This window comes from Podarcis pityusensis (genome assembly GCF_964106645.2).
Source record: "Podarcis pityusensis genome assembly, chromosome: 14".
NCBI lineage: Eukaryota > Metazoa > Chordata > Lepidosauria > Squamata > Lacertidae > Podarcis > Podarcis pityusensis.
Genome location: NC_138039.1, coordinates 10203155 through 10230858, shown reverse-complemented (window position 1 = coordinate 10230858; position 27704 = coordinate 10203155). Strand labels below are relative to the sequence as shown.

The following is a 27704-nucleotide window of genomic DNA, read 5'->3' as shown; positions in this document are numbered from 1 at the left end:
TCCACTTGATAACCAGAGCATAATGTGCGAATGGACTCTCCTCAAAGTTGAGGTGACAATCAAATGATACAATATGATGAATCTTTTGTGATTCTTGTGTGTACGAATGAGCCATCAGCAACCTAAGTTATCTCTTGCAAATTAAGATAATGTCATAAACGGTCTGCTCCTTCTTTGGCCTCTGCCCTCACTGATACTTGTTTGTTTTTCTGGAATGTACAAGTGGGATCTGCAACAAAAAGTTGCAGCACAGAATGCTCTTGCTTGGAGGGGCATGTCTTCTTCCAGGACACCCCATTACATTCCTTCTCCCAACATTTTCCATACCTCAACAGCCAGCATTCCATGGCCGCTGAGCCACGATTGCTTTGGGCTCTTGTGCAAGGTTTATATGAAATGGCCCTCAAGAACTGGACATCTGCCAGGATAAATATTGGTATCTAGTCATTCCACAATATTGAGAACATGTATGTAATCTCTAAGGGCAAGGTGAAGCCAAGAAATAACCTTCACTCACCACAAGTGACTAAACCTCCATCTGCGTTATACTTTTATAGCAGTATTATGCTACTTTAAATTATCACGACTTCCCTGAAAGAATCCTGGGAACTGTAGTTTGTTAAGGGTGCCGGGAGTTGTTAGGAGACCTATTCCCCTCACAGGACTACAATTCCCAGAATTCCCTGGGAAGAGGGATTGACTGTTAAGCCACTCCAGGAACTGCAGCTCTATGGCAGGAATAGGAGTCAATCTGGAAGTGCCATAACTAAAGCCCTGCAGGATCATGCCCAAGGCACATCGAGTCCAGCATCTTGTTCTAACAGTGGCAAACCAGGTGCCAATGGGAAGCCCACCAGCAGGATCTGACCACAACAGTCCTCTCCCTACTGATATTCAGAAACATACACCTTTGATACCGGACATAGTGCATAGCCTTATCTTCCATGAATATGTCTAAACCTCCAAGAACATTGGCCATGCTGCCTGGGGCTGAGAGCTGGAGTCAAACCACCAGGAGAGCATCATGGTGGCTCTCTCTACTTCTAGAGTTTTGAAATGTATTCCTAGAGACACTGCCTTTACATTTTTTAATGCCCACAATTTAATCCACGCGAGTTACCTCTTCTCTTAAGTTACATGTCCTTCCCCATCAAATACCAGCAAGACAAGTCAATGCCGATTGGTTTAGCCACACGTTTTTATTGTATACCATGCAATAGGGCCGGGTTTCCTTAATAATATGACAAATGGGGGAAGGATAATGTTAGACACAAACAACAACAGAAAGATCATTTTAAGAGGTCCTGAGTAGGAAAGGCACATTATTTACCACTTTTAATTGAATAGTAAGGGGTTGGGGGCAATGAAAATATATCCACACTGAGTGGAAAACAACACTGGAGGACAAGTCATAAATAGATATTCCATTTGGTGGTTTGGGGAGTTATTCAATTGTCTGTGTTTCCCCAATTAGCTTTATAGCTTGTGCCTTCAACACATGAGTAAGGGAGATGTCTCCATCTTCTGTTCTGTTCTCCAGCAGCAAGCCGTAGCAATTGTCTTAGCAAGCTGCAAGGGAGATGCCCCATCACAGAAATAAGCTAGAGTCAAACTGGGGAACCTGTGGCTGTCCAGGTGTGGCTGAACTCTAACTTCCACCACTCCTGAACATTGGCCATGCCAGCTGGAGGTGATGGCAGTTGGGAAGTCCAACAACATCCAGAGAGTCATGGGTTCTCAATCCCTGATCTAGACAGGGAGAGAAGTCGTTTCCACCCCACCACAGTTGCTTCTGCAAATCTCTTAGTGGCAAGGGATGAGTAACTGGAAACTCCAGCTTGGAACTGGCAAGCACTGCTATTCAACATAATATCAAAACACAGAGAACAGAGAAGGGGGTGGACCCAGCAGTAAACCCTTGGTGTTGTAATAAAATACTATCAAAACGCATCTCAGGTGGATCAGAGACTGAAATGATGGTTGTAGCACCTTCAGGATGAAGCTGCAGCACTATCAAAATACTGAGCTTGTTTTTAAGGCAGGGTTGGCCGGCCTTGATCTCACTAAGCTCTCTCAAGAAATCAAAACGAAGGACCCTCCACTGTAGTCATCCTAGGCAGAAACTCTACCTGCGTTGAACAGTGGTATACATGAGCAGGAGATGCAAGTCCGTGTTTCTGACAGCCATAAATGCCTGCCTACACACACACACACACACACACACACACACACACACACACAGTGTACAAAAAAAGTAGTGGGACTAGGATTGCATTCACTGCTTGGTTCTTTCCACATGACACCCGACAGCATACCTAGCACGAGTGCTGCATTGAAATGTTGATCTTATCAAGACAAGGGGATTGGCAATCATGATACGGTCAACATCCACACCAGACATTTCAAGCACTCTTATGCCGCTTTTAACAGCCACGGCTTCCCCTAGAGAATCTTCCGAATTCTACGTGACTGTGAAAGCGGTACAAAAGTGCTTTAAAAATATGGTGCGGACGTAACAGCAGTTACAGAACGGTAAGAAACTGGTGGCTTCCTCTGCCCATCTGCTTTAGCTCCCTTCGGCCCTGAAATGGGCAGAGGTCTACCCATTTTCCAACCCAAAAATGTCAGCAGGGGTCGGCAGGGGTGTGCGTCAAAGAGCGGGGGAGAGAGTGAGTTGTCAGGAGAGTGGAAATACATCAGATTTCCCTCCACAAATGCCACAACTGGTTCTCTGCTGTTTTAAATACAATACAGATAAGCACCAATCAACCTAGCTTCCTGCTGAAAGGAGTAATGTTACCACGGGGACCCATGGCCTTATTTCAGCCAAACCCACCAGCTATACTGTTGAAGAACCAAGCCGGGCAAGAGAGGGGGACATTTCAAAGCGATAAATGCCTGGAACAGAGAAGCCCCTGTGGCCTGCCGTCACCATGGCAGCCTGGCCTAGCCCGCCTTGCTGAGAAAGCTACAATAGCTCTTAAGTCGAGTATAAGTCTCCACACAAGGACTTTGGAGCAGAGGGACAGGGTTTGGGCAACATGATGGAAAGGGGAAGCCAAAATTAAGTGTTGAAAAACTAGAGAAAAAAATGTTATTGCCATTTTCGATCATGTAACCCACAGGCATGCGGAGATGAGGTTCAAGTGTTAATTACTTCTCCATCCACACGAACGCTGCTTAGAGCAAGCCACGGAACAAGCCAAGTCCTCCTCTTTTCTTTCCGACAGCTTTCACATGCTTATGTCCAAGGCAGCCAAGCAAATCCTGTTTTTTTTTGCACTGTCCGTTTCTGTCAGTAAGTCAGCTGAGGTTTACTTGCCGTGGCTTTTTCCTTGGCTCATCTCCATTTGGGACCCTAAAAAGTGGCTGCCGATCGTGACTGGCTTTCCTGTTGTTAAAATGCCCAGGATTCGTTTGCCTTGCACAGCTTCCTCTGCCCTGCCATTTCCTTCCTTCCTCCTGCTACCCATTAAACTCTCAGTCTTGTTATTGCTTCTCCCGTGTGAGAGGAAACGTCCGCCACTTGAGGAGGAGAGCTCTGGAAGGGGGCGAGGAAGAAGAATCCCACCAAAACCCAAAACGAAAACAAAACAGGCCCTTTCCTTCTCCAATGTGCAGTCAAGTTTTTCAGCCTTCCATCCCAAACGAACCAGATCGCTTAATTACACCTTTCGCCTCTGGGTGGCCACCCAGGTAGGCCGTTCCCTTGTTGTGGGGAACAAAATTCACCATGTACACTTGCTAACTGTCTCACTCAGTCCATATTGCTCACGTCTGCAGAAGCACATCGAAGTGACACAGTTTTCTCGTCTCTAAAGCATCGTGTTTATTGCAGTTAGCACCGAAAACCTGCTTCCTTTCCAAGTCCAACCCCTGCGACAGCCACGGTTTATTTTGCATTGTGAGTTGGCATCCCGACGTAGTAAAATGTGCTTAAGGGCCTAAGTGGATGTTTAAAAAGACCGTTGCCTCTGCAGGGTTGTCGATTTCCAGCTTTTCCCAACCCTGCGTTGGCAAGGAAAGCGGTGCCTGATCTCAGATCATTCTGCTTGATGCTTATTATTTCGGGAGGAAGAACCAAAATTAGGAGGTGACCCCCGCTTGCCCACCCCTCTATTGCCACAACGCTAACGAAGGCCTAGTTTTACACCTGATGGTTTCCTTAAGATAGGAGGCCGATGTAAACAACAAACATCCAGGTGAGACCAGCTATCACAAGAGCCAGGTGGAAGCATTGTTGAGGAGTTGCACGTTTGTCTTTACAAAAATAAGAACTCTTGAGCATGTGCAGGGGGCTGTTCAGGGGTCCCAAGTCAGCCCACAAACAAAAGCTGCACTGGGCCATCTAGAGAGGCCAGGCTCGCTCATGTCTTAAGGAGTGTAGGCTTTTCAGCCTTCCTGCGTTAAGACTGTAAACGTTCCAGATACTGAGGCAGTGGGTTCTCCTTGACGTATTTCTGGATGTACCAACACGTCAGGTGGGCTTTCAAGTCCTCTTCGACCACAAAATCCAAGGCTGCCTGAAAACACAGGAAAGCGAAAGAACCACCATCAACATCTTGCAACGTCAAGCGCTGTCAAGACCCAAATGTAGCAGCTGAGTTTTCTGCTTTGAATAAGACACTGGCTGCTTGCTGGGTAAGGGTCCAAATTTCTGACTAATTTCTGGCTAAATAGGGTTTGGCTGTCCGGATGTGCCACTGCAAATGTTTAGCAAGCAAGCATATTTTTGAAGAAAGAGTGAGGTCACATCCATACCCTACACCAAGCATAGGCAAACTTGGCCCTCCAGATATTTTGGGACTACAGTTCCCATCATCCTTGACCACTGGTCCTATTAGCTAGGGATGATGGGAGTTGTAGTCCCAAAAACGTCTGGCGGGCCGAGTTTTCCTATGCCTGCCCTACACATTTAAAGCACGTGGCTCCCATCCCAAAGAATCATGGGTACTGTAGTTTACCGCCCCCCCCGAGCAGAGGCTCCCACCACCCTTAAACCACAGTTCCCAGGATTCTTTGGGAGAAGCCCTGTGCTTTCAACGTATTGTAAGGATGTGGCCTTAAAAGTGCAACAAGTAAGCCACATAGAGGTTGCTGGTGCATGTTGAATATGTGGTCCGTACAGGGGATGACCTACCGTGCATACTGATTTTCAGTAATATAAATTACAAGCTGGTTTGCCCCATCCTTATTTTTATTTTTTTGTTGATGCTCATGACCTTGCATTGTCTCAACCAGGGCTGCAATGTTAAATGGATTTATTATTATTATTATTATTATTATTATTATTATTATTATTATTACAGTGGTACCTTGGGTTACAGACGCTTCAGGTTACAGATGCTTCAGGTTACAGACTCCGCTAACCCAGAACTATTACCTCAGGTTAAGAACTTTGCTTCAGGATGAGAACAGAAATCGTGCAGCAGAGGCACAGCGGCAGCGGGAGGCCCCATTAGCTTAAGTGGTGCTTCAGGTTAAGAACAGTTTCAGGTTAAGAACAGACCTCCAGAACGAATTAAGTTCTTAACCCGAGGTACCACTGTATTATTATTATTATTATTATTATTATTTTAAAAGAACATTAATCAGGAACACATTTTTAATTGATTCATTCAGACAGCAGATTTTAACATGTTAATGTCAGGAACCTAGGAAAATGCTTTATACTGAGTCAGACCATTAGTCCATCTAGCTCAGGGGTCAGCAAACTTTTTCAGCAGGGGTCCACTGTCCCTCAGACCTTGTTGGAGGCTGGACTATATATTTTGGGGGAAATGAACGAATTCCTATACCCCACAAATAACCCAGAGATGCATTTTAAATAAAAGGGCACATTCTACTCATGTAAAAACACATTGATTCCTGGACCGTCCGTGGGCCGGATTTAAAAGGTGATTGGGCGGGATCAGGCCCCCGGGCCTTAGTTTGCCTACCCATGATCTAGCTCATTATTGTCTTCACTGACTGGCAGAGGGTCTCCAAGATTTCCGGCAGGGTTGCCCCTCAGTCCTGGAGATGCCAGGGACTGAACCTGGGACCTTCTGCACGCAAAGCAGATTATGATTATGATTTACTGAATTTGTGTACAGTGGTACCTCGGGTTACATACGCTTCAGGTTACACACTCCACTAAGCCAGAAATAGTGCTTCAGGTTAAGAACTTTGCTTCAGGATGAGAACAGAAATCGTGCTCCGGCAGCGCGGCGGCAGCGGGGACCCACTTTAGCTAAAGTGGTGCTTCAGGTTAAGAACAGTTTCAGGTTAAGTACGGACCTCCGGAACGAATTAAGTACTTAACCCGAGGTACCACTGTACTGCAAATCTCAGGGTGATTCACAACATAAAAAAATACAATGTAAAAGCACAAAATACATGATAAAAACAAGAACATACAAACAAACCAATAACACCCACCCAAACACCAAACCAACCCTAAAACTGCAGGTGGCAAACGTCATCTTGAAAGTGGTATCTCCCCCCCACCAAAAAAACCCCCATTTCATACCCTGCAAGTGTCCCAGAAAAACTAGGACACCCCATTTTCTCTCGTGAGAGAATGGAGGTAAATTTGGAGTTTGATCTCACACAATTTCACGCTGCAATTTCCCCCTGAAATAAGCGTTTTTTTGGGGGGGGCACAAACTCTCGCAGCACTCAAAAAAGCACAGTCGTGTCTTCCCTCAAAGAATTTTGGGAGCTGTAGTTTGTTAGACTACTCCGGTTTCCCTCCCAGAGTCTTCTAACAGTACCCGTAAGAAACTAAAACTCCCAAAATTCTTTGAGGGAAGACATGACTGTTTAGTATCTTAGCATATGATGTGGCCTAAGATCATATAATTGTACCACTGATGTCTTCTAAAGCAATGTCTGTAACAACACATGTGTAAATTCCGGTCAGCCAGGGGGGCATATAGGGATGGGGGGCAGAATTTTATTCAGGTTACATTTAAAGCCAAATATATCATAGTCACACTTTCTGAAATACAGTCATCGTTAGAAATCTGCACTTCTTCGAATTTTGCAATGTGGTTCTCCAACCAAACAGTATTTATAAAAATGAATATATTAGGGGGAAGTGTTCATAAGAACATTTTCACGCATAATTTTTTTTAAAAAATGCATTGTATCAGGGGAAATTGCCTGCAAAAAAGTGTACATTAGTCAGAACTGCATACAAAAATGTGTTCATTATGATAAATTTGCACTGAAATGCTAGTGAATTTTCATGAGGATTAAAAAAATATATATAGCGCAGATTGAATGTGGAGAATTGAATTCCATATTGGAAAATGAGAAACAGAGAACCAAAATAGAGAGTTCCTTCTGATCCTAGAGGGCAGGCATACAAAAATCCTTTGCATTTACAGCCCACCTGCAAGCAAATGGTTCCAGGGTGGGTTAAAAATATAAATATAACAAATATGCATAACGTACTATACATTAAAATCATAAAATAAAAACCAGTAAGGTTTCAGAAACATATTTGAAAAGACAATGCTACAAGACCTCAAGGAATTAGGATTGCCCCAACAAAGACAGCAGCTGCTGTTTTACCGGGTCTTTCTACGGTTTTTAGAAGTTTTTATTGTAAAATATTGTTCTCCTCCTCCCCTTTTCACTGATGTTATGCTTTGTGCGTGTTTTCTAAGGTTTTTTAAGATGCTTAGAGCCTTTTTACGTAGCTATGCTTTAGCTTTCTAACTTGCCCTGGGACCTTGGTGTGAAGGGTGGAAAAACAAGTACAGTGGTACCTCGGGTTACATACGCTTCAGGTTACACACACTGCTAACCCAGAAATAGTACCTCGGGTTAAGAACTTTGCTTCAGGATGAGAACAGAAATCATGCTCTGGTGGCGCAGCGGCAGGAGGAGGCCCCATTAGCTAAAGTGGCGCTTCAGGTTAAGAACAGTTTCAGGTTAAGAACGGACCTCTGGAACGAATTAAGTACTTAACCCGAGGTACCACTGTAATAACGATGATAAATGCTGGGACGATATTATCAAGCTTGTGTATGGGAATTTAAAAACAAACAAAAAAGACAAAAGCAGCTTGGCTAAGAAAGTTGCTCAGGGATACACAATGCCATTGTCTGGATGCTTAAGGAATCCTCTGAGTGCCACCTCTGATTTGATGTTCGTGAAATAGCTATCTCTTTAAGATGTGGCAGGAATTCCTCCTGGCACAGACTGGGGCCCCTTTATCACGGCCTCATGCAGACAAAGGAAGCTGTAAATTGTCCTCATCTCCCCTATGTCTGTTGCAAAGGGGAGGGAGGGAGGGAGGGAGGGAGGGAGGGAGCAGGATTACCACTGGAGAGGAAGAAAAGCTGCACATGCAGGAACAGCAGGACTCCCCTCCCCAACCCCCACAAATCGGTCAGGGGTGGGCAGAAATAAGAAAATCCCTACTGGGAGCTTCATGGATCAAAATTGCAAACCCATGCCACTTCTACCAGTATATTGCAGCTTTCCTTTCCCTCTTTTTTCCAACGCTCAGATGTAATAAGCGCTGCACAGTTCTCCTGGATCATTAGCTAATTTAGCGAACGGATGCTGGAGCAGGGGGAGAGGGGAGGCAGAAGGGAAGGCGGCTCAAATGCAGCGGATCCAAGAGAATGGAGAGCTCTGGAATCAGGAATGAGCAGCTAAGAGAGAATCAAGAACTCTGGGATTCCGCTGTATGTATGTATGTATGTATGTGCATACACACACACACACACACACACACACACTTCAGATTGCACGGAAACAACTGGTGCCTGGTTAGATCTCCATGCCTGGCTGTAGTAGTTTGGCCTGGATGAAGCCAACAAGACAGGGGCACTATTGGGAAGTGGTTGATAATAATAATTAATAATATTTTTTATTATTTATATGCCGCCAATCTGACTGGGTTGCCCCAGATACCCCGTAGGCTCCCAGTGAAATATTAAAAGCACGATAAAACATCAAACATTAAAAACTTCCCTAAACAGGGCTGCTTTGAGATGTCTTCTAAAAGTCGAACAGTTGTTTATCTCCTTGACATCTGATGGGAGGGCGTTCTACAGGGTGGGTGCCGCTACCGAGAAGGCCCTCTGCCTGGTTCCCTGTAACCTCACTTCTCACAATGAGGGAACTGCCAGAAGGCCCTCAGCGCTGGATCTCAGTGTCCGGGCTGAACAAAGGGAGTGGAGATGCTCCTTCAGGTATACAGGGCTGAGGCCGTTTAGGGTTTTAAAGTTAACACCAACACTTTGAATTGTGCTAGGGAACGTACTGGGAGCCAGTTGTTCAGGACTGGTTGTTATATGGTCCCGGCGATTGTTCCCAGTCCCCAGTCTGGCTGCCGCATTCTGGATTAGTGGTAGTTTCCGAGTCACCTCCAAAGGTAGCCAAGATAAGTGGCAATTTACCTTGTTTGGGAGGAAGCTGCCCTTGCTGTGAAGGGCATGTCACCAATCCATGGCCTACAGGCCACAAGCGGCCGTCGGCCGACTTCCATGTGGTCCAAAGACTGCCTCCCCAGATTGCTGCACCTCCTCCCTCCCCATCACTGCCCAGCTGATAGTCATTGGAAACAGCTCGAGGAAGACATTGGCACCAATCAGCTGAGGAATAAGGAGAGTTGAACCTCCCCATGTGAAAGGTGTGTGCAAGATTGTGTGTATAAGCTGGTGAGAGGGTGGAGAAGACCAGGTGAAGAGAAACCCAGCCCTCAAACCACTGTCACATTCAGACCTTGGGGCCAAAAAGGATGCTCTTTCAGAAAAGCTCATGTTCATCACTTGGATGACACACTTGAATCCATCACTGTAACAAGAGACACAAGTGGCTTAAGTGGCACTCAGAGCCTTTTACAAACTTAGGGTCACCTAAGATATCAACCTCTTGGGGTACAGATTACTTGAAGGTCAGCAGTTCATGCTCTGCTAAGCATTCCGTCTGCATTACAGTGGTACCTATGGATGCGAACGGGATCTGTTCCGGAGCCCTGTTTGCATCCTGAAGCGAACACAACCCATGTCTGCACAGGTCGTGATTCGTCGCTGCCGTGCATGTGCGTGATGTCATTTTGAGCGTCTGCGCACGCGAAAGTGGTGAAACCCAGAAGTAACACGCTCCGTTACTTCCGGGTTGCCGCAGAGCGTAACCTGAAAACGCTCAACCTGAAGCACATTTAACCTGAGCTATGACTGTACTGCAATACTGTTGCACAAGGAGCTACCTTTGAAAATAGTCTAGAAATGTCCTCTTCTACAGAATCTACAGAATCAGAACCGGGCATTATGAACGTATTATGCTGGTCCCCTCTAGCTTTCACTCTCTTCTGATTTGTTTCCAGACCCATTTTAAAGTTAGGTTGCTTTCAACCAAGTTCTACGTAGAAAGGGAACGCAGCAGGGAAATTTGTCAGTTTTGGTTTCGCTCCATTTTTCATTTTTCCAATCCTAAGTTCATTTCCATACCAATTTGTGATTATTTTTAAAAAAGAATAAGCCTCACGAAAATTCATCAGCCTTTTAGTTCTAATGTAACCAAATGCAGACATTTTTCTTTTGCAAAACACATTTTCTTACATAATGCATTTTTGTATGTTATTTTCAGCAATATGTGCATGTTCTACTCTACCATGTATATTTTTGTACACATTACTTGGGCTGGAGAACTGCACTACAAAATTCAGAATTCCAAAGGGTGAATTAGTTAGATTCACCTTTAAAATATGAATTGAAACAAATTTCTCTCAATACAGTCATACCTTGGGAGTTGAACGGAATCCGTTCCGGAAGTCCATTCTACTTCCAAAACGTTGAAAAACCAAATCATGGCTAAGCCCTATCAGATGTTCAGCTTCCAAAAATAGTTTGCAAACCAAACAGTCACTTCCAGGTTTGCAACATTCAGGAGTCAAAACATTCGGGAACTAAGCTGTTCAAAAACCAAGGTACAACTGTACTTCTGTATCACTTTGCAATTCCCCTCTCCTCTTTCTAACAAAAGATCCTTATGAAAATTCACCAACCTTTTGGTAAGGTTTTCTTACGCACAAAGTTTTGTATGCAATTTTGCCAAATATACACATTTTTGCAAAAAGAAAGTTTCCCAATATAATGCATTTCTGGATGTTAAGTTTCATCGATACAGGCATTTTCATGAACATTTTTCGTGTGTGTGTGTGTGTGTGTGTGTGTACGTACGCATGTGTGTGTGGTAGAGAAAGTTTAAGTTATAATATCCAAAACCATAAATAAAACGAAATGAAAAAATTGTTCATATTTATTGGCTGGAATACTGCACTGCAAAACTGGAAGAAACAGAGATTTTGAGGGTTGGGGTTTTGTGCCTGTATTGTTTTGCAAAGTGTGAATTAGGTAGGTTCACCTTTAAATGCAAGCTAAATAAAATTTCGCCCCTATACCTATAAAGGTGGTAGACTATGCACTGCCAGCACGGTGCATTCATGCAAATGCAATTCCCTACCAGCGTGCTGCAGACAAGCAGGGCAAGCAATAAAATAAACAAACCAACAAACCATTTAAACAGCAATCTGACAGGCAGAAATGTGGCAGATAAAGCTTCTCCGACCAGCTTTTTCACCTCCTCACATTTGTCAACATCAGGCTACCACTGAACAGAGAGGAGCCAGTCAACAGACGTGGGCAACCTCTTTTCCTTCCATCCCTCGGGAGAGCATCTCTTGTTCTCACGCTGAAGATCAAGAGAGGACATCAGGAAGAGAGAGCACGTCACATCTGCTGCCTGCCAACCCTCGTTATGGAAATGAGGAAAATCACAGGCAATCAAATATGCAAAAACGAGCCTTCTCCATCTCCACGCCTTGCCCACCCTGGTGCTACTACTCCCAAAGAGACCAGGTTCCGCTTCTGGAAAACAGGAGGGCTAAAAATAGCAGGCAAGCGTCGAGAGAAGCAGGGCTTAAAGAGGGGACAGAGGAGGAGGCAGCAGTGCAGAAGGATAACGCGGACATTCGTCAGGGTTTATTAGAGCAGGCTGTAATTGGGCATATGGCTTTCTCCTGTCCCCCCCACCCCCAACCCTCCAAGCTCGGCATTCAATTGAGCCTTCCCTTGCCATATTTTGGTTCCCCTCCAACCAGCTCCCCAGATAACAGCGAAGCCCTTGCACATTTTCCACCTGGCTTGAGCACACAAAGCTCCCTTGTTGTGCAGGAGTGAGGGGAAACCCCAGGCCCCTGGGGGGGGCAAATGTGGCCCCTCTAAGCCTCTCTGCCTGGCCCTAAGGACTCTCCTCAAGCCACAATCCTTCACGCAACCACCTCCTTGAGCACTTCTACCTAGCTGGAATGTGTCCTTCAACTCTGATAATGTCTCTTGCAAGAGAGAGTATGTGAAGAACCAAGACTACTGTACAGAATAAATTTGTATAAATTGCTCCACCCACTTTTGCCTCTGGCCCCGCCCACCCCTGACATTGTGGCCCCCTCCCCCACAAAGGTTCTGCAGAAGAGAATGTGGTGCTCAAGCTGAAAAATGGTTCCCCACCCTGGTTATAGGGGCGGAAAACCTTTGACCTGTGAGCTAAATTTGACCTGGCCTAGATCCCAATTTGGTCTGCAAGTGTGGTTTCCCCAAATCACACCCACCTGATGCAGCCTTCCACAGCCCATTATAGAGAACCAGATTATTTGGTCTAGCCAACTATTGTCTATACAGACAGATAACAATTGTCCAGGGTCTGAGAAAGGAAGCCTACCTGGAGATACCACCACAGGGATTGATCCTGGGATCTTCTGTGAGCATAAATCACACCAGAGTTGCAGGGGCCACACAGGGGGGAGCCACACATCAACAAGTTGCTCGCCCCCTGCCCCCCAGACCCCAAATATTTTTGTCATTCATGAATACAGTGGTACCTCGGGTTAAGAACTTAATTTGTTCTGGAGGTCTGTTCTTAACCTGAAACTGTTCTTAACCTGAGGTACCACTTTAGCTAATGGGGCCTCCTGCCGCCGCCGCGCGATTTCTGTTCTTATCCTGAAGCAAAGTTCTTAACCTGAGGTACTATTTCTGGGTTAGCGGAGTCTGTAACCTGAAGCGTCTGTAACCCGAGGTACCACTGTATTAAGATGTGGGTCAGATCTCTCTACCTAAAGCGTTGACCCTTCTGTACCTTTTCCCACCAAAATAAGTCAAAGCATGCATCTGACCCCCGAATTACGGTGTCTCCCCACCTACCCTGTCACCATGCCAGATCTCCAGATCTGGCCGAGGAAACCTCCAGGCTTCCTCAACCTTGGTCCTTCAGATGTTTTTGGCCTACAACTCCCATGATCCCTAGCTAGCAGGACCAGTGGTCAGGGATGATAGGAACTGTAGTCTCAAAACATCTGGAGGGCCGAGGTTGAGGAAGCCTGCTCTAGTTCTTTTCTGAACAATTTCAGCCCAGAATTAAGTTTGCCAGGTACTCAGGGTGGCCGCAAGTCCTATTTGAAGGTACAGTTGAGTCGCATCCGATGTGCATTTCACATGCACAATTTCTACCACACATGCTCGGCTGCAGCTTCATTCCAGCCTTTTTCTTCTGCCTGCATCTCTCTCTCTCTCTCTCTCTCTCTCTCTCTCTCTCTCTCTCTCTCTCTCTGCTCCTCCCTTCTACCTTCGTCTGTCTCTGCTGACGTCCCTCTTCCTGCTCTCTGCCAGGAGGGGAGGCAGCAGAGACATTGGGGAGGCCTCCCCACAAGGCCTCCTCCCCTTGCCAGCCAGCCATGGGAAAAGTAATTTTGGCTATGCGCGATTTTCGCATGTGCACACCAGCCTTGGAACCAAATCCCCCTGTATCCTGCAATACAACTGTATCTTTAACATCAGTGGTAGTTTAGTCAAAGTACAAACTAAAGAACCCCCCAGAAGGCTGGCCCACCCAAAGCTGCATACTCACCTGATACTCACGTCTTCCCTTAAAGCTTTCCCTAAATTATGACAATTTATTTCCAGACTTGCATCTCTTACAGGGATGGCAAGCCTGTAGCCCTCCAGATGCTGTTGAACTACAGTTTCCACCATCCCTGACCACTGGCTATGCTAGCTGAGGCTGATGGGAGTTGGAGTCTAGCAATATCTGGATGGCTGCAGGTTCCTCGCCACAAACTCTGGATTGTACCCAATGTTAGTCCTACTCGGAGTTAGACCTATCAAAGTTAATCGGCGAGCCTAGTATACCTGAAGGAGTGTCTCCACCCGCATCGTTCAGCCCGGACGCTGAGGTCCAGCTTCGAGGGCCTTCTGGTGGTTCCCTCACTGTGAGAAGTGAGGTTACAGGGAACCAGGCAGAGGGCCTTCTTGGTAGTGGCACCCGCCCTGTGGAACACCCTCCCATCAGATGTCAAGGAAATAAACAACTATCTGACTTTTAGAAGACATCTGAAGGCAGCCCTATTTAGGGACGTTTTTAATGTGTGATGTTTTATCGTGTTTTTAATATTCTGTTGGGAGCTGCCCAGAGTGGCTGGGGAAACCCAGCCAGGTGGGCGGGGTATAAATATATTATTATTATTATTATTATTATTATTAGCAGGTTCACTTGTTTCTATGGGTCTTCTCTAAGTATAACTTAGTGTGGGATGCAAGTTTTATGCAAATATGTGTACTCTTTTGGGGAGGAGCTACAAGTAGAAGCACCATTTGCAACCCATACCTTTGCCAGATGTTTGGCTATTCCTCTTCCTCTGTAGGCATCTGGTACTTCCGTGTGTTGCAGGTCCACTATCCTTTTCCCCACGTACTCGTACAACAGGACCGCTTTGTCATGACAACCTGCGGGAGAAAAGATGGCATCCACACACTTAAAAGAAATATGGAACAAAACCAAGAACCAAAATCTCCTGGACTTTTTGTTGTTGTTATTATTAGTTTAAATTTATATCCCGCCCTTCCTCCCAAAGGAGCCCGGGGTGCTAAAGAACAATGGATAAAACAACAGTAGAAATAGATTTTAAAGAACTTTACAACAATTCCAACACAGGTGCAGGCTGGGAAAGATCTCAACTTCAACGCCTTGTTGCAAGAAGAAGGTCTTTGGTAGGCCCCAAAAGGACAACAGAGGTAGTGCCTGTCTAATATTCCAAAAGGGCAAGTGCTACCACAATACAATACGAAACAATAATCTTAATTGTCATTGTCCCATACAGAACAACGAAATTGAAAATCTACATCAGACATTCAGAAACCAACAAGTCTGCTATCCCAGCTATCCCAACCTGGTTAGACCCCTAAAAACTCTGATACCCCATAATTAAATACAATATACTCACATAGAGACTACCTTACACTGCGTTTAAAACCAAAATCGCATTTGGGTAGAAACTGTTTCTCAGGCAGCTAGTCCTAGTCTTTATAACCCTGTACCTTCTTCCAGAAGGCAGAAGCTGAAAGAGATCATTTCCGGGGTGCGCACCATCTCTGCAGCTTTCTTATGACACCTGGAAGCATAGATTTGATCCAAGGTAGGGAGAGTGCATCCAGTTATTCTCTCCACAGTCTTTACAACCCTGGACAACATTGTTTTTCCCCTGACCGTGCAGCTCCCAAACCACACACACAGACCATAAGTTAATACACTCTCAACTAAACACTAAAGGCTCTATTCCTACATTGTACGGGATGGACCTCCACAGGATGCCTATATAGCTCAGTTGGTTAGAGCGTGGTGATGATAATGCCAAGGTTGCAGGTTCGATCCCTGTATGGAACAGCCGCGTATTCCTGCCTTGCAGGGGGTTGGAGGTCAGAGCTTTCCAAACTGTGTGTCGCGACACATTAGTGTGTTCGGCTGCAGCGCGTAGATGTGTCACGCAAACGCTCCCGGGGCTGGAAAGGGGTCCGTTTAGCCTCCGGTTTGCTAGTGAAATTTAATTACTGTGTTGTGAAATGATGCATGTCTAAAAAGTGTGTCACCAACAGGAAAAGTTGGGAAAGCTCTGGACTAAGATGACCCTCAGGGTCCTTTCCAACTCCACAATTCTACGATTGCATCTTCTGTCTTCTTCCATTATCTTAGGGTCAGTTTTATAGAGTACTATACAGCACTTCAGTACATTCGTATTACATTACTACCACTATATTTTCTCAATAATTCTCTAAGGCAGGAGAATTGTATTACCCATTAGCAAAGAATCAGGCTTCATAATGGACAGAGGATAGGCTGCAGGCGGGGGGAGCTTGTGTATTTTAACAGTCCCTGGGGAGTGTGCTGATTAGTATTTGTGGAAAACAAGGATGGGGAACCCATACCTCTCCAGTTGTTGTTCAACTACAGCTCCCATCAGCACTAACTATTGGCCAAGCTGGCAAGGAGTGATGAGGGCTGAACATCTGGAGAGAGGGAGAAGGAGTGCAGTGTTCTGGTCCGAGTGTTGGACTGTTGTTGTTAGCCTCTGTTTTGAGGGACAATGGAGTGCAGGGCCAGGACCCCAGGTACACAATTTGGAGGGGCGCAAACCAGGCTTCCCCACACAGGGATCCCTGTCTTGCCCTGCCTGCTGCCAGGGGTCTCTGGGCACGGAGCTCGGCCTGGCCCCATTTGCAGCATCCCTGGCCCCCTCGCTAAATGGCTGCCCAGCTAGCGCTCACTCAGTCCTCACTCAGACAGTGAGTGGGCACAGATGGAGGCAGGCAAGGGGTGACCCCAGCATAGCCCGGTCTGGCATTCCTCTCCATGGGAAGATTCACCCACCAAGGGCCATGTTGGCCAGCCAGGCTCCCCCGTATGTGGATGGACAGGCGGCATAGCACAGGCCTGCTTGGCTCCGGGGACAAGGGCTGGGCCAGCGCAATGGGATCCATTCACCCTCCGGAGCTGCGCACACCCCGGGCACCAGCAAACGCTGCTACACCACTGAGGTTAGCAGCACTTCTCTGGGGCGCAAGACTAGGCAGTGTACATGGTAAAGTCCTGGGCTGCCCAGACAAGGAGACCCCCCCCCCAGCCTCGTTGGATTTATTTTGCTGTCTCTCTTCTTCTGCTAAAAACTTTCTCTGCAATCCACCTGCTTAGTTGTTAAGTACACGTGTTACGAAGGCATTTTTCACTTCCTACATTATCCACCGTGTGTAGCTTAAGCTCTTGAGCCGCAAAGGCAAGGTAAAATTCCTTTAAAAAATATATTTTAAAAAAATAAGAAGGCCAACATCAAGGCAACTTATAAGCATGTTTGAACAAAGCTGCTTTCTGTCTTAACTGGGGCAGGCTCCCACAAGTAGATCTGCTGTCTCAAGTGGGGAGGGTGCTTTCGCACTCGGGTCTTACCGCACACTTCACATAGGCAACTGGTTGGCCACTGCGAAAACGGAGTGCTCTTCTAACACTATTGTAGAAAAAGACAACAGACTTCTGAGATTCCTGCATTGCAAGGAGTTGGGCTATATGACCCTTCCAACTCTACTATGATTCTACATCCTAAGCCTGCTACCTGCAGATAGGAAGCCACTGAGTCAGGCCATTCACTTATCCAGCTCAGTAATGTCCAGACCAGGTGCAGGGAACATCCGGTCCTCTAGGTTTTGCTAAACTACAAGTCCCATCATCCCTGGCCATGCTCGGCGAGGCAACATCTGGAGGGCCAAAAGGTTCCACTCACTTGGTCTAAATTGAGCAGCTGTGGCTCTGTAAGAGCTACAATTCTCAGAGCTTCTTGGGAAGAGAAGAAGAAGAACAACAACAACAACAGGAGTTTGGATTTGATATCCCGCCTTTCACTCCCTTTAAGGAGTCTCAAAGCGGCTAACATTCTCCTTTCCCTTCCTCCCCCACAACAAACACTCTGTGAGGTGAGTGAGGCTGAGAGACTTCAGAGAAGTGTGACTGGCCCAAGGTCACCCAGCAGCTGCAGGTGGAGGAACGGGGAAGCGAACCCGGTTCACCAGATTACGAGTCCACTGCTCTTAAAAGTGGTAGGACACAGTTTCAGATTTATAGCGCGGATGGGGCAGAGTTTTCTTTCAGCTGGCGCAAAAGACCGCAGAGATTGTGCGGTTTAAATTTCACGCACAGGACGCATGAGGCAGGGTAAAGGACTGACTAAACTCCAGTTAAAAAGGAAAGAAAGGTTTGCATTGACTCATAATCTTGTAGGCATGGGAGCATGTCAGGCCAGAGGGGAGGGGTTGCAGGGCTCTGTGTGCAGACTGCATGCGCTCCCGCATAGAGCTGTCAATCATCCCAGGCAGAATAAAAAGCCCCCAATTCATACATGCGCTGAATAGCACCCAGGCACAGCTTTGAGTCTTGGGAAGATGCTGGGCAGCAGGGGGGGGGGGTCCTTGGGAGGTGGAAGAGGCTGGTACAACCCCAAACAAGGGATGACGGAAGTCAGCTAGGCCTTTTCCAGCCTCAACAGGCCAAGTGTGTCAGACACACAATTCAGCTCACTGCAATGGCGAAGGAGCTGCCACACGGGGAAGTTTCTTTGGGGACACGGCATTTCCAAATATCGCTTCCGTGGGTTAGCTAAGCTTTGCTGTGCTTTAGGAATCTGCGCTCATGGCGAATCAATATGGAAGAGGCAAGAGATGGAGCTCAGGGCCAAAGCGTCTGCTTTGCACGCACAAGGTCGCAGGTTCAATCCCCAGCGTCTCGGTAGGTAGGGCTGGGGAAGTCTCCCTGTTTGAAATTCTGCAGAGCCACTGCCAGGCAGCGCAGACCAATGGTCTGACCAGTGCTTTTCCCCAAGAAAAATACAGTCATACGTCGGGTTAAATGTGCTTCAGGTTGAGCGTTTTCAAGTTATGCTCTGCGGTGACCCGGAAGTAACGGAGCGCGTTACTTCTGGGTTTCGCCGCTTGCACACGTGCAGACGCTCAAAATGACATCATGCGCATGCGCGGAAGCGGCGAATTACGACCCACGCAGTCACGGGTTGCGTTCTACTCGGGATGCAAACGGAGCTCTGGAACGGATCCCATTCGCATCCAGAGGTACCACTGTAAGTTTCAGAGAACTCACCATGAAGTTGTTACAGAAAGTCGCCGGGTGACTCTGGGCAGGGCTGAACAGATGCTGGTTTGGCAACAGCAGAATTTGCCACCTGTGGAGGTGCTAAAAACTACAGCAAGCTGGCTGGGGGAGAGGGTTGCCCCTAGTTCTGGTGCAGGGCAAATAAATGCTCCCCCACCTCCTTCGTTCTTAGAATCAGGCAGATGGCTAGGGCAGCTTGGAAGGGCCCTTGCGCAAATGCCTGCGCATGATAAGCAAAATGTAGGAGCCTCTCCGCTGGTCTGGCCCAGCCAGTCTTGTCACCCCCTAGTCAGGGTCCGAAATAACTAGTATGGACGGGAAACATGGAGGTAAGAGTTCAATTGCATGTGATTGTGCACAAAGGAACACGCAAAAATTAAATGTACATGGGGAAAGTTGGATCTGTGCAACCCACGGGTGCACTAACACTCTGGTGTGTACATACCACCCCTTCCTGTCTCTCACACTTTTTAAACAGGCAAACGAGGTAATGCAGATAAGGAGACTAAGGAGACTGCCTTCGGACTAGGCAACAGGAAACGGCTATGAATGCTGTTTGAACAAGCGCCCACAGAAAGAGAAAGAGAAAGAAAGAGAGAGAGACAGAGAGGCCAGGCAGGTTGCAGAATTAAAAGGAACAGTTTGTTCCGAGAGCGCCGCTGCTTTCTTGTGATTCAGGACAAAACTCTTGTTTAGAAGGGGGTTGTTTTCCCTCAAACTCGAGCAACTGGCATGTTACGAGAGAGAGAGAGAGAGAGAGAGAGAGAGAGAGAGAGAGAGAGAGAGAGTGTCAAGCAGACCACAGAGAGAGGGCTTAAGCCACAGGAGTGCCAGAGAACTCGCTTGGCAAACAGGCCAGCTCATGTTTGACAATGCAAAGCTTCTTCCTCTTTGGGATTCACCTTCAATTCAAATCAGAGAAGGCAAACTGGGCAGGGCAATTTAAAACAGCAACAACAATTATTGCACGTAAGTGAGAAAAGTTACTGGGAAGGCTTTTGTTTTCGGTGCCAAGAATTAAATGCGTTCAGATCTTCTGGGGAAGTTTGGAAGAGGCCACAATGACAAAGCAAACGCAAAGAATCATGGGGGAGAAACGTTGCAGGATTCCTGTTAAAATCTGCAAGCCCTATCAATCACTTTCCTTAATTTTAGACATATTTCACACACACCCAATAGCCTTCTAAAACACACTCACGAAGGAGACCAGCAAAAAAGGTAAATGGAGCACGTCCTCTCCAGCCCCCCTGAAATACAAGCAGCATGTTATCCATACCCTTCAACATTTGTCTGATGAAAATAGGGACATCCTATTCAATAATAATAATAATAATAATAATAATAATAATAATAATTTATTTATACCCTGCACCCATGTGACTGGGTTGCCCCAGCCACTCTGGGCAGCTTCCAACATATATAAAAACACAATAAAACATTAAACATCAAGAAACTTCCCTATACAGGGCCGTCTTCAGATGTCTTCTATAGGTTGTATAGTTACTTTTCTCCTTGGCTCGGGGGGGGGGGGGGATGACGGTCACATAGCTCCATACCCCACAACACTTGTCCAACGAAAATAGGGACATCCTTAGGAAAAGCGGGACATTCTGGGATCACAACAGAAACCGGGATGACTTCTGTAAATCTGGGACTGTCCCTGGAAAATAGGGACACTTGGAGGGTCTGCAATAGCACTTTAAATGGCCATTGCTTCCCCCTGAAGAATTCTGGGAAGTGTAGTTTGTTAAGGGTGCTGAGAGTTGTTAGCCAACCCCTGTTCCCTTCACGGAGCTACAACTCCCAGAGCTTCCTGTGAAAAGGGATTGATAGTTAAACAACTCTAGGAATTGTAGCTCCGGAAGGGAATGAGGTCTCTTAGATACTTCTCCCATCATCTGGAGCGCAGTTAGCTCAGTTGGTTAGAGCACAGTGCTGATAACGCCACGGTTGTGGGTTCAATCCCCATCCGGGCCACCTGCATATTCCTGCAAGGGGTTGGACAACTCTATGATCTCCTGCCACAGACATGCTTGCTGGGGCTGATGGGAAGTGTAGTTTGGCAACATCTGGAGGGCAAGAGGTTGCCCATACCTGATGCATGGAGCAAATGGTAAGAGCCGTGAAGCATTATCATCATCACTATTATTTCTTAAATTTGTATACCGCCTTCCCTCTGAAGATCACAGGGCGGTTCATAACATAAAAATACAAAATGAGAACACAAAATATACATAATCAAACAATAACAAACACATTTAAAAGACCACAGAATGTTAATCAACGAAAGGCCTGGTTATAGATACATGTTTTCGCCTGGTGGCTGAAGATATGTAATGAAGGCACGGGGTGAGCCGCCCTGAGGAGAGCATTCCACAAACAGGGAACCACCACAAAAAAGGCCTGTTCGTGTGTTGTTGGCTTCCGGGCCTCTCATGGAGGAGGCCCACAAAAAAGGGCCTCAGATGATCAAGTAGTGGAGTGGACCGACTGCAGGTTGGGGTGATGTGAACACTCTCGCCCCCCACCCTGTAAATAAAAAGAAGCAGAAGCTCCGCAAGTAAAAAAGAAATGGCTCATCACGGGGAAAGGTTTTGTTTTGTTTGTTACCCAGTTGCAGGGAGAGGTGTTTTTTTAAAAACGTAGGTGAGCATCAAAAGTGTAATTAACACACACACACACACACACACACACACACACAAGCTCTCTTGACATAGTCCAGCCCATTCTATCTTCTCAGAACTCCCACCAGCTGATTCTGCTGCTGGTGCAGGCAAAGTCTCACATAGATAAGGCGGTAGATCTGAATCTGGATGGAAGGAGGAAACTCTCATAATGGCATATATCCCCAGAAAAATGTTTCCTAAAACTACAAAGCTTGCGTATCAGGAAAAAGGCTAAGCTAGAGAGATTCCCTGCGATGGGGTGAGCTCCCATTGCTCGGTCCCTGCTCCTGCCAACCTAGCAGTTTGAAAGCACGTCAAAGTGCAAGTAGATAAATAGGTACCGCTCTGGCGGGAAGGTAAACGGCGTTTCCGTGCGCTGCTCTGTTTCGCCAGAAGCGGCTTAGTCATGCTGGCCACATGACCCGGAAGCTGTATGCCGGCTTCCTCAGCCAATAAAGCGAGATGAGTGCCGCAACCCCAGAGTCAGCCACGACTGGACCTAATGGTCAGGGGTCCCTTTACCTTTACTTTAGAGAGATTCCTACCTTCTCCCCGCAAACTACTGTTCAGCTGTGTTGTGGACTGGGAGTGCAGCTCCAAGATTATTTTTTTCAGGACAGGAGCAATTATGACCACTTGTAGCGCTGTGGCAAGGGAAGGCGGTGATAATGAGGCTTTCAAGTTTGTGATGGGTTAGCACAGAGCAGCCTTCCCAACTATTGTTGGCTGGGGGTACCAAGCTGGGGAAAGCGGGCAATGGAGAAAGTCAGAGAATGAAAGTCCCACTTCATACCAGTTGTTTAAAGCCTAGCACTTCTTTCCAAGATCATTTGCATTTCCAAGTAAACACTGAAGGTTGCATTTTGGCTGGTGAAGATCATTTGGTAAAGCTTAGCGTGCTTACAAGCTGAACCTCTGCAGTCACCACTTTACTTTACTCTTATGCATGTGTTATTGCAGTCGTGCTGATCCCTACAGTTCCCAGGTTACAATGGGGATAAATAGTGGCTTTGTTTGGATGCAGCGCTAAACCGTGGACGATCTGCAGTGAGCTCTGGGTTTGTTTGTCTTTCCTCCCTCTCCTCTTCTGATGTAACTGCAAGGAGGCGACCTTAAGCTTCCACTTCCATTTCAGATTAAGTGTGGTTTAGTGTGTCGTACAAACCCTGAACGGTAGATTGTTGAAAGAAGGCGTTTTAAGCCATAGTTTGTGAAAGTGGCTTGTTTCAACTAGCTACAGTCAAGATTAATCAAGTTTAGGGATCAATGGCATACTAAACTGCAGTAAATCTAAAGTGGAAATGAAAAGTTTCTGATCATTTCCTTGTAGCTGTGCCAGAGGAGATGTAGGCAAGCCAAGGTTTAGCGTTACATCTGATCATTAGAGCAAGTCTAGGGTGCAGATGGGATGCAGGTGGCGCTGTGGGTTAAACCACAGAGCCTAGGACTTGCCTATCAGAAGATCGGCGGTTCGAATCCCCGCGACGGGGTGAGCTCCCATTGCTCGGTCCCTGCTCCTGCCAACCTAGCAGTTCGAAAGCACATCAAAGTGCAAGTAGATAAATTGGTACCACTCTGGTGGGAAGGTAAACGGTGTTTCCGTGCGCTGCTCTGGTTCGCCAGAAGCGGCTTAGTCATGCTGGCCACATGACCCGGAAGCTGTACACCGGCTCCCTCGGCCAATAAAGCGAGATGAGCGCCACAACCCCAGAGTCGGTCACGACTGGACCTAATGGTCAGGGGTCCCTTTACCTTTACCTTAGGGTTCAGATGTCTGCCCTCACTGCAAGGCCAGTAAACTGATTTTATAGCTAGGTAGCACCCTTTGTACCCTGTTCCAGTTACTCTTCCAGACTAGCCTACTTCACAGGGCTGTACCACTACTTTGAGCTCTTGGGAGGAAAGGAAATATAATTATTTTAAAAGGTGACAAGAGTCCAACAATAGAACATACCATTCCCTAAAAGGAACCACTTGTTCAATGAAACCCTGAATATTTAAAATGCTCCATGATCCCCTGTATAGCCCTTCTGGGGGTGCAGCTGTTCCTTTGGCCATCATGTGGCAGAGAGTTCCACATTTCATTCAGGTGCTTGGTGGAGAATGTTATTGAAACCAGCTGCAAGCTTATTCAACAGTGTTCCCTATACACCCTGCCTTCATTGTAAAGAGTGAACACTAACATCTGTTCCTCGCTCATTTTTTCCCCAAACTCTCCACCCTTGTATAAATATTTCCCTATCATGTTCTGCACACCCTTACGAGATATTTTTTCGGAGCTAAAGAAAATTAAAACCTACTGCAACAATACCTTTTCACTCACACAACTTTTTAAAAAACAACAAGAGCAACTGAAGTGATTTACGGCTCGGCAGATTTCCTACGGGAATCCATCAGTATGAAACTATTTTAACCATGTGCTATTTAAAGAGACTGTTTGGCTTCACTGTTTTCTTTGCAGCCCTTCAGTTGTCCCAGCAATATTCATTTGATGGTTTACTTTCACCCATTGTTAGGCCTGAAAAAACAGCATGTGGTGGCACTTAGCGAAAAACAAAATCTCTGTGTTACTATTCTTAGTAGCTTATGAACAATGTCTTCTATTGGGTATATCATTTTTGAAATTGTTTACCCGTTTTAATATAACCTGCAATTTGACTAGGAGCAAGCGCTTAGATTCTTTTTTCCTTAACCCGAAAATGGTGGGTCTTAGCTTAAAAATAAAAGCAGAAGAGGAAAAATGGAACATATCTTGATATATTTAGAAAAGACAAGCATTTTCATTGAGAGAAAGTTATCCATGCAATGCAGTATATATCCCAGCTGAGGTTAATGGAAATAGCCACCTGCCTGGTCGCCTGCAGCGAGCAAGAATCTGTTGCAGGAGATTCTCCTATACAAACAGGAGAAGAGATTTTCCGTGTTCCTTTCAGGTCATTTGTGGGTCATAAACGACTAACAGAGGCACATCTCTGACTGGGCAGGGTGTTAAGTTTTATGTATTCATCAGCAAGGCACTTTTATCCACTCTTATAATCTGACACAGAACCATCTTGAAACCAAATGGTACTCTGAGGAGTTACTTCATCATTTTCGACTCCCCACCCCTTAATATTTAATGAACTTATTTTTTTGCATTGCTCACACAACCCGTCTGCTGAATGGGCAATGGTGTTGTACCTTTCCGCGCAACTTTTAAAAATAGCATTGATAATATCTAACACCAGCATATTGCTGAAGATGCAAGTCAATGCAACAGGCTTTGGGAGCAAATATGCATTCCGTTATGTTGTTGATCCGTTAATTGGGTAGACAGGAGCCTACATAACAGCCCTGCAGGATCAGGCCAAAGGCATATCTAATCTGGTGTCCTGTTCATACAGACGCCCATAACAAGCCTGAATGCAACAGCAATTCTCATGAAAACAACGGAAACTGCTTTCTGCAGAGTCAGAATATTGGCTCATTTAAGCTCGGTGTTTTTTGTTCTGACTGGAAGCTTCTTTCCAAGGTTTATGGCAGGGGTCTCTCCCAGCCCAAGTCTGGTACCCTTGCCTTTCTCATTGCCTACCCCTTAATCCAAGGTCTCCAGATGGTTTTGGACTACAATTCCCATCATCCCTCACTGCTGGTCCTGCTAGCTAGGGTTGATGGGAGTTGTAGTCCAAAAACAGCTGGGGACCTAAGTTTAGGGAACCCTGCGTAATCTATCCCTTCAGTGGTCAAGCAGGAAAGCTACGAAGCATGCTTAAGCCATTTGAGAATTCCAGCATGGACCTTGCAAAAAATAATGTTAAAAGGGTCTCTCTCTCTCTCTCTCTCTCGCTCTCTCTCTCTCTCTCTCACACACACACACACACAAACACACAAGCTTCATTCTTTTCACATGGCTTGCCCTTAGTAATATTGCAGTCATGGACCAGGGCAGTGCTTTTTTTCAGCTGGAGCACAGTTCCAGCACCTCTCAGGTGGGCGCCACTAACAAACTACAGTTTCCAGGACTCTTTGAGGTAAGTCATGTGCTGTACATGAATGGTTTGTGAGCAGCCCCAGACTCGGGAAGGGTTAGTGTTAGTGTTACCATTTGCCGCTTTGCTTCAGGCGGCAACATGCCTTGAACTAGCCCTGGGCCTCAGCCGTGATGCTAGGAAACAAGGGAAGGCCCTCTGCATATGGTCATGGGTGGTGCTTTTTTTACTACATGTGTTTTAGGACGCTCAAGCCACACCGCAGAAAACAGGACTGCAGCAGTAGCCAATCTCTGACAACCACAGCAAATTACTCGAAAGCAACTCGCTTTGGAAAGTCTGCAGGGTTATAAGTTACGCATAGGATCAGGCCTCACATGATGGTAAGACGCAGCTTAAAATCTAAGTACTGTTCCCTGCAGCAAAAATAAGTAGGGAACCGGATTTATAAAAGTAATATTGCCCATCACATGATTTACTCAAAATTAGCAGATTGAGAGAAAAGGGAGGGGGGAGAAGGCGGCAGCAATCAAACTAAAAATTAAGCAAGTTTGTACCACCGAGCGGGGCGGAAGGGGGAGGGCGTGGGGGCTTCTGGTATCAACCTCCACAGCTTATTTAAAAATAGATCCTGCGAGGACAGGTGTTCCCCTACCAACCAGAGAGTAACCAAGACAGCAGTAGCAGCAGCAGCTTACGGGGAGCAAAAGAGCGCAGCTCACACAGGGGAAGAAGGGAGGCGGGGGGGGGGGCAGAGAGAGAAAGAGAAGAGAAAGCAGGAATAAAATTTCTGGGTCGCCCCTTCTCCCCCACCTCCTTCTCCTTCCCACAATCTCCCTGTATCCAGTTGCTAAGAGGTTGACACCATAACTAATCTGTTGCATAACCAGCCTCACACTGCAGCAATAGTTTTTTAAAAAAAAAATAAAAAGATAAGGGGGGGGTAAAGGAAAGAGAGAGAAACTAATATATAAAAATTAAGCCTCGCAGGAACAAAAACCACAGAGATTTGCTTTGAATTCTCCAAGGGAACAACACCAGCGTTGCGGGGAAGGCTTTTTAGTTTTTTTGCAAGCGCATCCATCGCCTCCCTACATTCCAAACAAAAGATTGCGCGGGGGTGGGGGGGTATATTTTTGGGGGGGTGGGGGACACACACACAGCAAATCCGATAGGGCCAAATAAAAGGAGGGAGGCGAGCCATGCACGAGCCAACCTCCAACCCCCCACCCCCCAAGCTCCCCTTGTCTGCCCCTTCTTCTTCCGCCACCTCCACCTGGTCTCGCCTTTACCGTTCAGCCTGACGGTGAACTGCCTCCTCTTGCGGTCGTGCTCCACCTGGATCGGGCAGCCGGGCTCCAGGATGTTGAGCTGCCCTGCCTGGGCCATGGTGGCGCGGGCACAGCAGGCCGACCCGGGCGCGGGCTGGCTGCTTGGCTGGCTGGCTGCCTCCTCCCTCCGGCGCCCCGCTTCGGCGTGCTCTTCGTGGGCTCGGTTCTTTTGTGAGCGCGCGGGGGGCGCCTTGCGAAAGGGCCGCCCCTGCTGCTGCTGCTGCTTCTCCCTTGCCTTGTCTGCCCCCCTCCCTCCCCGCGCGCTCCTGCCAAACCAGCCAGATGTGTCCAAAAGAAAGAAAGAAAGGAAAAGGGGAAATGTTCGGCGGGGAGCAATTAATAGTTAGGCAGGATCTGCTGCTGCTGCTGCTGCTGCTGCTGCCGCCGCCCCCTCCACCTCTTGTTCTTGTTCTGCGTCTTCCTCCCCCTTCACCGCCTCCCCCCCCCCCAGCCAACTTCAGCGGAGAAAGAGTGCAGGGCAGTGACCAGGGAGAGACATCATAATCTCCTGCTGAAACTGACACACAGCGGCAGCAGCAGCAACAAAAAAAAAAAACCACACAAAAAAAGCCAGGAAATCAGCTGTGGACTCACGTGCCAGCTGGCCGTCCAATGGGTGCTCGGCCTTTTTTGTTTTGATACATTCCGTTCGACTCTTAAAGGGACCGCGGACCCTTGTTCAGCGGGGCGCGCGCACCCCCTCCCTCCAGATCCTCTCCGTGGTTGTCTCGTGTTTGTGTGTGTTTATGTTAAAAGGG

At 46.8% G+C, this 27704-nt stretch overlaps 1 protein-coding gene and 1 long non-coding RNA gene across 2 annotated transcripts; one reads left to right on the top strand and one right to left on the bottom strand.

The window, feature by feature from the left end:
- Positions 1-1180: 1180 nt before the first annotated feature.
- Positions 1181-27470, bottom strand: NATD1 (N-acetyltransferase domain containing 1). Its single transcript, XM_080981319.1, has 3 exons — positions 26908-27470; positions 14665-14783; positions 1181-4523 (listed from the first exon to the last, which is right to left on the bottom strand). Exons 1-3 carry the CDS (start codon positions 27002-27004, stop codon positions 4407-4409), a joined length of 333 nt encoding a protein of 110 aa, XP_080837445.1. The 5' UTR covers positions 27005-27470; the 3' UTR covers positions 1181-4406.
- On the top strand, positions 18400-21508 carry LOC308463127. The gene is made up of 2 exons (XR_013979460.1): positions 18400-19715; positions 19750-21508. It is a non-coding gene; the product is annotated as an uncharacterized lncRNA (long non-coding RNA).
- Positions 27471-27704: the final 234 nt, after the last annotated feature.